The sequence below is a fragment of the Grammomys surdaster genome, unplaced genomic scaffold (genome assembly GCF_004785775.1).
Source record: "Grammomys surdaster isolate TR1022 unplaced genomic scaffold, NIH_TR_1.0 194, whole genome shotgun sequence".
NCBI lineage: Eukaryota > Metazoa > Chordata > Mammalia > Rodentia > Muridae > Grammomys > Grammomys surdaster.
In genome coordinates this window covers 4143984-4152733 of record NW_021604639.1, presented here as the reverse complement: position 1 = coordinate 4152733, position 8750 = coordinate 4143984, and the positions used below count along the sequence as shown (strand labels likewise).

General features: G+C 44.7%; 1 protein-coding gene across 2 annotated transcripts in view; it reads right to left on the bottom strand.

Moving 5' to 3' along the window:
• Positions 1–6: 6 nt before the first annotated feature.
• Mtr (5-methyltetrahydrofolate-homocysteine methyltransferase) overlaps positions 7–8750 on the bottom strand; it is a 71985-nt gene continuing 63241 nt past the window's right edge. For both annotated transcript variants that reach the window (XM_028769912.1, XM_028769913.1), the window contains exons 28-33: positions 8248–8403; positions 6587–6783; positions 3074–3274; positions 2231–2423; positions 862–974; positions 7–165 (exon numbers count right to left, since the gene is read on the bottom strand). In XM_028769912.1, the coding sequence (XP_028625745.1) occupies positions 79–165; positions 862–974; positions 2231–2423; positions 3074–3274; positions 6587–6783; positions 8248–8403 (947 nt within the window). In that variant the 3' untranslated portion in view covers positions 7–78. The remainder of the gene's footprint in view (positions 166–861; positions 975–2230; positions 2424–3073; positions 3275–6586; positions 6784–8247; positions 8404–8750) is intronic.

Here is an 8750-nt window from a genome sequence, read left to right as displayed (position 1 = left end):
CCCCCCCCCCACTTTGAGGTAAGCAAACAGAAAAGTTTAAAAGAAAAACAGGAAGAGTAAAGGAGTGTGATAGAGAAGTCAGTCTGTATCATATCCCAGAATGGGGCCAAGCCATTTTTCCACCTCGGCCACTGGCATGTTCTTCCTCAAAGCATAATCCTCAATCTGCAAAAGACAGAAAGAAGCATCTTGTTAAACCAAACTGCTAAGACTTTCTGAGTTTCTACAGTTTTTGCCAATAAACATTGGGTATCTGAGTCTCAATAGCAATCTACTGAGCTAAACAGAGACAGAACATTTTCTGTCTGCTTACTTGCCTATTCTTGAGGCAGAAAACATGTGGCAAATATTTGCTGCTTAGAAGCTGGCAGGTTGCCGGGTGGTGGTGGCGGTGGCACACGCCTTTAATCCCAGCACTTGGGAGGCAGAGAAAGGTGGATTTCTGAGTTCGAGGCCAGCCTGGTCTACAGAGTGAGTTCCAGGACAGCCAGAACTACTCAGAGAAACCCTGTCTCGAAAAACAAAAAAAAAAAAAAACAAAAAACAAAAACAAAAAAAAAAGAAGCTGGCAGGTTGTATGTATGTATGTTTGTGTGTGTGTGTGTGTGTGTGTATGCATGTGCCCCCATGGACTGTGGATAGGAAGGATTGACTCATGGGAAGAATCAGGGTAATGAGCTGAAATTAAATTGAAACATAACTGGAATGAGTTTATTCATGAAATCAAATTAAGACACAAGATGAGATGAACTTATACACACATGCACACACACACACGCCATACCATATCACTTTATTTTCATTTAAAATGGGTTTATGGCTCCATCTAAAGACAGTTATGTACAGAAGCCACATACTTACCTGATCTTTGGAAATTTTTCCCACAGCAAAATATTTGGACTTTACATTGGAGAAATATAGACCTGATACTGCTGAAGCAGGTGCCATTGCCAAGGATTCTGTCAACCTGATGCCTGAAGAGAAGAACAGGAAGCCATCAGTGCCTGGACAGGGGACTAATGGACTCTGACTAAGCAGCAAGTAAACTCATGCCTTCGTACAAATGACATAGTAAGAAGCTCAGATCACAAGGTTCAGCACAGTCTTGCCAGGTGGAAAACCAAATTCAGGACACGAATATTATACCCAGAAGGAGCAAACCTGGAAAAGGCTTTCATTGTTTTCCCAGCTACCTGTGACCAGTGTTAGAGGCTCCGATTTTCCCTAAGCCTGAGCCTTCTCAGGCAGGACTGCTGACCCTGGAAGTGATAGAATTGCCCAGAGCTCCCCAGACTGTGAAGTCGGTGACTGCAGGAATGAAGAATGAGTCCACAAAAGCACTGAGGAGGAGGTGTCCTCAGGACTGTTCACTGTAAGGACAAAACTACAGAATCACAAAGGCTGAGTACTTTCTAAAGATCTCCAGCTGGCTCAGGAAATGGGACCCACAGCCAGATGCTGCCACTCCCAGAGTGGTTCCTACAGACCCAGATCCAATGCCACTAACACTTCCTTCCTCTGATATGGGTTCAACTTCACCAGCTTGGACAAGGAAATGGGCTGCTTGGCAGGAATATGACATTGGCCAAGGACAAGGAAATAGGCTTCAGGCAGAAATCTGACATTAGGCTAGAACAAAGAAGCAATCTCAGGTAGGAATCTAAATCTTAGGCTAGAACAAATAAGTAATTTTAGGCAGGAATCTAAATTTTAGTCTTGAACAGGAAGTAGGCTTCAGACATGAAAGTGATTTTGGGCTAGGACAGGGAAGAAGGCTCAGATATTCTGGTCATCCTGATAAGCCCTTAGAAACAGTGATCAAGGGAGTGTTCATGTAATTGTGTTTATTGTCTTGCTTGCTCCTTGACTATTTGCATCTATTGTATTGCTAGACCTTCAGCCTAGAACTGACCTTAATACATGCATGTAATTAAAATGGTATAAAAGCAAAAAGGGGGGGCTGGGATGAGGGGATATAGGGAGGGGAAATGGGGAAAGGGGATGACATCTGAAATGTAAATAAATAAAATATTCAATTAAAAAAAAAAAAGAATACGATGTTGCAATTTGAAAGTAAAATGCCAGGACAGAGCCACATGAGAAAGAATGGAATGAGAGAGGACTTCATTCTAAGGTCTTCCATTTTATAAAAACTTTAGCTGCATATGTCTTTGTTTGGTAAGTGTATACGCTCAATGACAAGGACAGGAGCTCACTGTCTCCCACACACCTGTGGCCTGCTCGATGTTGGCCAGTCTCCACATGGTGAGCTTCTCAGTATGGTCAGGCTGGCTGGGGTAACCAGGAGCTGGCCGGATGCCCTCATACCGAAGTTTGCGCAAGTCTGTGACACCCAACTGCTCACCCCCACAGTAAGCCCACAGTTCTCGGCGCACTCTCTCATGGAGCTCCTCTGCAAAGGCCTGTGAACACAGAAGAGAGAGGTGCACAACCAATAAGAAGAAACCTGGAGCCTTTCGCCCTGTATCACAGTGGCATAGAACTGTTTTCAGCATCTGGCCATGGTCAGGAAAAACTCTGCACTTTCATTAGGGACTCAGTTCTGAGCTATCTATTTAGTAATCTGAGAATTCTAGGATTTTTTTTTTTTTTTTTAAGTCAACAGGACTACAGCTTCACCAGAAGAGTACTAAGACCATAGAGCTATATTCTCCATGGTCCGCTGAGAAGAAAGGGGACAGGACCTCCCACAGCCTGGGCTGCCCCACCCCCCATGCAGCAAGATAACTCTGCAAAAGTTGCTAACACTAGAGAGAAGGACTCTGAAGAAGAAATTTGACTTTAATTATAGGATTTATCAATAAATGATGTATCACAATAATCAAAGGAACATTAATTCAGAGATAAGGAAACAACCAACTAATACAGCAATGAAGGTTTCTTTTTGCTCAAAAGAGGACACAGGATTTTAAAATGTAAGTCATGTTAAAGCCACCAGCATCTGGCTCAAGTAAGAGGCAAACATTCTAATGGCTGCTGGTTTTCTGACATTGTCATGGGAGGTCCAACATCTAGACTCTGCCTCAGTCTCCCATATCTGCCAATGCCTTACCTCTGCCAGCCTGTCCCCTAGCGCCTTCACCATGATGCTGCTGTAGTCATCACCATCGTCCTCATAGGCCTTACTCAGCTCTTCAACCCCAAAGCAGGCAACAGCAAACAGACCCAAGTAGTCAGAGACACCAGAATGCAGAGGAGCAATGAAGTCTGAGAGGCAGTGGTAGGGGTCTGTACTGGAAGAGTCCTTCTCAGCCTTAAAATCCAAGCATCAGACAGAGAAGCCATTAGCATGGCCATGGCACCAGCATATGATAAAGAACTATGAATATAAGTCTCAGGACATAGGGATGTGTGCCTGCTTCATTCAGCTCTACCCTGGCACTCAGAACAATGTCTGGCATGCAGTGAGTATGCGATAAATACTTGCTGGATAAACAAGATGCTATGGTTTGGGTGTGTTCATACACTAAACTCCAATTATTCAACACAGCCATGTGGGGCCCAGGGATCTGCAGTGTATGTGGTGGAGCTTTCATGACTAACATCTTTCTCTTAGGATGGGTCAGCTCTCACTGGAGTTCACCCGTCTTTCTTCACTGGTATGTGCGCTTCAACCCTGACTCCCCTTCTAATTCTTGCCATGTTACAAAGCAGCACATGATTCTCAACAGATGTGGTTGCCTAATCTTAGACTTCTTCACATCCAGAACAATGAACCAAAATAAATAGTTTCCACTCTACAACAGAAAACAGACCAAGACACAAATGAAATGAGATTTTTAAAAATATATGACATGTAGCATATGTAATCAGAAAACTTGCTCATTTACAAAGTGAATAAACACTTCTGAATACCTGCTGGCACTGTTTACAATTCAGAGCAGGTTTGAAATGAGCTTGAAAAAGGTATAGCCTTCAGGGTGCATCAACAGATGAAGTTTAACAAACTGCTGTGGTAAAGTTTAATCCCTAGTACCATATAAGCCAGGTACAGTCTTGCAGGCCTGTAATTTTAGCACTCATGAGGATCAAAAATTCAAGGTCCCTTGGTGACACCTCAAGTTTGAGGCCAGTCTGGGACACATGAGAGCCTGTCTCAAAACCAAACACACACATACACACACACACACACACACACACACACACACACACACACACACCAGAATATGTTTGTTTGTTTTTTTCTGGGCTCTCTCCACAGCACAATGTCTTATCTTCTACTGTTTTATTCTCAGCTGGTAACTGACCCTTCTCTGCTATGAAGCTAACAAATAGGGTCTTATACATATTATAGTCAATTAAAAGTTAATAGCTGATAACTAGTATTTCCTAAATACTTACTTAACATTGTTGTTCTTTATAGGGTACTAATTTAACTCTCAGCAATTGCATGAAAAGTGATCCACAAACTCCATTTCTCAGGCAAGAAATCTGAGACATAAAGTTTGACCCCAGAGGCTCAGCCAGTGGTAGGATCCAGGAACTGACATCAGTGCTCTATCAGTTCCTAGAGACAAATGTTCCCAGATATATACTACTGCTCTAGACTGGTCAATTGATCATATAGCACACCCAGAACCTTCTATGCCATTTGACAGACATGAGAGCAAATGCAGCCTGACCCTGGGCAGAAGATGAGCAAGTGGCCGCAGGTCAAAATACAACTGATAAAAACACACAGAAGTGCCCCAGAACTCCAGGACAAAGGTGAATGGAGAGTCCATTTTCCAGTGGCACTCTGTTCTGTGATTTAAAAATAAAACAAAAAGCAAAAGAGGGACACAAAGCTACTCTGCAGCAAAAGACAGGTCACTGGTCCCACTGTGCCTTAGAAAAGATGCCAATCAGAGCTACTCTGTCTGAACAAAAGGCTCCTACCCAGAGTACTGAGGTGCTCAGCTACAATTTTTCAGTGCCTATCCCAGCAGGTGATATGTGTCCATGGTCCAATTCCCCTATCTAGGGACTAATAAAGGGTGAACTGAGAACCCACGCAAAGGCCCTTATACAGTATGTCCAGACTTCCCCGACATAATAGTATATAGTTCACTCTGAAAGTGAAAAGACAGCAGAGGAAAACCAAGGACTAAAGGATGAAATAATGGGCCCAGCAAAGGTTTCTGGCCTTAGCTAGTCAAAGAAAAGCTCCTGATTCCCTAGCAAGGGCCAGAGCTCAGCACTGGAACTGCTTGCTCTATCTATCCTGTGGTGTCTGCACCTGAGCACAGAGTAAAGCTTCCACTGTTCTCACAGAATTCCTTATGGTACTAAGGCCCAAATTTAAGAATTCTCTCTGATGTTACTACTAAAACTCTGTCATTATGATAAAAGGCAATATTACCAATTTTAGATTACTAAAAATGTTAGCAAAACTAAAATAAGTAATTTAGTGCAAATAATTACATTCCAGCTCCACTTCTTGACTGAGACAATTGTGTACAATTGTGTACAATTGTCTACAGTAGCTAAAGTCTTTGCACGGTGCCTGCATTTTTAAAGGTGAGGCAAAAACAAAAACCAGAAGCTGTGCACTGCAGAGACTGGTTCCAAAGAGAAGCAGAGCCTGGGTGCAAAAAGGGTGCTTGCCTCAAAGCTCACTGGGTGGAGCTCCCTCTGCCCATGTTCTTTCCTCTGCGAAACAGAGACATACGCTGCGTGACAACAGCACTATGAGACAGTTACACTATGGCTATCTCCCTCTTTAGTGGATATTTGAGACAGTAAGCCATGTGTCAGTCTTTAATAGCATGCTCAGATGAAAAGCAATTGTTGGGTAAAGTAACTGCCCCCTAGTTTCAAGAGCTAAGGAGACTGAAAGATTGAGAACATGAGGGTCTGACAGCTGGGTTAGTGTGCCCTTCCCCCAGCCTTGAGCAGGCCTGAGAGATCTTGTTTACCACAATAGACCAAACAATAGGACTCTGCCTGGAGGTATTGCCTGCCCTTGGCGGAGGTATTGCTTGCTTTGGCCTTGGAGCCTCTTTGGCTGCCTGTAGCCTGGTACACAAGCTGAGAAGAATAGACTGCCTGCTGAGCTTGCTTTGAGACATCTCCAGCCTGCAATTATGGATGGATTCCCCTCACCCCCAGCAGGATGGATTCCTCTCACCTCCAGCAGGATGGTTTCCCCTCACCCCCAGTCGGCTGAAGCAAGAAGGAACTCTGGGGGTGGGGGTGGGTTTTCCCCTTTAAATTGAAAGCTGAACATTAAAGCATTGAGCCTCGATCAGAAACCTTTGTCTTGGCCTCATCTCTTCCCGCCCTCCTCCCATTCCCAGCCTCTCTTTCAGGTGAACCCGGTTGACTGTGACCGCTGGTCGGCAACAAGTTAGCACTACTATTCTCTGTCTATCTGCAGACACTACAGTGGACCCCTACACCTAAGTTGGTGTCTTCTGTCCATCCTCACAAATGCCTAAGACTGAGGCCTATGGAGGGCTGTTTGGATGAAATGGTACAGAAAAAAAAAAAGGCTCAGATTTCTTATTTAATTTGCACTGACTCTTAGTGTAGTTTCCAAATGAAAGTCAAAGCAGGGTACTCACTGTCCACACACATTGCATACCTGCTGCCTGAGTCCATAGAAGGTGGCTATGGGCTCAGCGGCCTGGGGCACCACCCCCTCTGCATACAGGTGGATGTCATCTTGGACACTCTGTGCTGGCCAGAATCCAACCACACCCCTGGCCTGGAGTTTCTTTTGACTAATCAATATGTTCAGCATATTCTGAGCATCTTCGTATACCTTTTTGGCTTCTTCGCCTATTAAAAATATATAATAGGAATTTATTTAAAGATGCTAATAGTAACCTACAAATAACAATTCTTTTAAAAACATTGCCACTTCTCCTTCCCCACAAAGACTGTCGGGTTTGCCATGGGCACAGCCTGAAGCAGAGTACAGAGTAGATAGTGGGTCCATGAGATGAACCCCTACAGTGGGCCTCCTCAAGCTCAGTGTGCTTATATTCCCCCACTTAGTAGAATCCAGAAGCTCAGTCCATGGCACCTCTTGTCAGGAAGAGGGCAAGAACTGATAGTGCACATACAAACCCCATTAACTTCCCAGTGATATTTGGAGATGAGACAGAGTCAACAGTGAAGCGTGGCCCATTTCCTCTTACTTGGTGTTGGTGCTATACCTGGAAGGGTTCAGCACCTACAATGGTAGGCACCCTCCTACCTGGCGTCCTACCAGCTCTGGGACACCCTCCTTCATTTCCCATTAGCTCTCAATGGGCAACACTGTGCTGCCCTACCTGTGTGAAGTGCAGCCCTACAGTCCCTCCCTTCACAGCTTGCCTGTGGTGGCAAAAGGACAGTACATTAAGAAGTCCTTCGCCCAATCCTCTGACTACCAGTAAGTACTCAGATCTCAGCATCCAGACATGCCCAGGACACTCTAGGAGCTGCCAAGTGTCTGGTTTCCAGGGCTCTCTCCATCAAATCTCATGGTTCATCAGGACTCCTCCTCCCATGCTGCTCTGCTCTGACCTCTTCATGGTGTGTGATTTCATGGCTCTGGGTTTTGGGTGGGGGTTTTCATGACAACTGAGGGTTGACCAATTTACTGATTTATTCACTTCTTTACTTTATCACATCAAGTCTCCCTGCTTCCCTGAGTGTTTTGAGTACAATGAAATCTACAATTCCCCATGGGCGCTTGTGTTCAAAGCTTCTCACTTTCCTTCTGTTTGAAATATTCTTTTTTTTTTTTTTTTCTGGTTCTTATCCCTAGACCCAGCCTTAACAATCCTCATGGAGTCTTCAATAACATTTCCAGTACCACCACCTCCAGGAAGCCCGCTCTGACTTTCTGTGGGAACTCTAGTCCCTCTTCTTATGTGAGTGGGATCCCAGGCTGAGCCCATAGCAAGAGTCCAGCATCAGCCCAGCACAAACCTAGTACTGTCAGCAACTAGCACTGTAGCAAGCCAGGTACTGAATCATAGGATATCGCCTTTTTGTTTACCTCTCTGCCAAGCAGAGACCAGCGTGGAACTGATGTCAGTAAGTACATGTATTTAAAGAATATGTTAATAAAAGGGCAACTTTACCTGACATAATAAGGGCAAGCAAACAATGATGCTCGTGTGAAAGCTGAGTGGGTGAGTAATGTGGAAGCAGCTATATCCTGTATAAACCAAGCACTTAGTGCATCCTCTCAAACCACTCTCAGAGTCACATCACCACATCCTGAATACCAGGCAGGAAGGACTTACTAACCTACTGTTTTGTCATTAAATATCTTGGGAAATCCTCGATTGGGGTACTTGCCCCGGAGCTGCCAGACGTCAAAGAAAGGCTTCCAGTCAATGTAATCCACCAGCTTTTGCAGGTTGTAGTCTTCAAAGACCTGGGTCCCAATAAACGTGGGCTTCACTAGAGGAAAGAGGCACAGTGTCAAGGGCACAGCAGCCGGGAGAGCACTCACACTGACATACACTGAGGTGTCCTTCCCTGCTCCTCACTCTGCAGCTTACTCCCACCCCTGCTTCCCTCCTATCACCCGTAGGAGTTGTCTTACCAAGAGCAGAACTTTAAATTACTGAGGAGAAGGAATTTTCCCATGCAGCTGACTGACTGCTGGAAACTTCCCTCAACCCTTCTAGCTCCACCATGTCCAAGAAAAAAGGAAGCCTTGAGTTCATCCCTGAGTATACAGACGGTCAGAGTGTTAAAGTCCACTACAGAAGGGATTGTGTAGTACACTACTTATATGAGGTTTA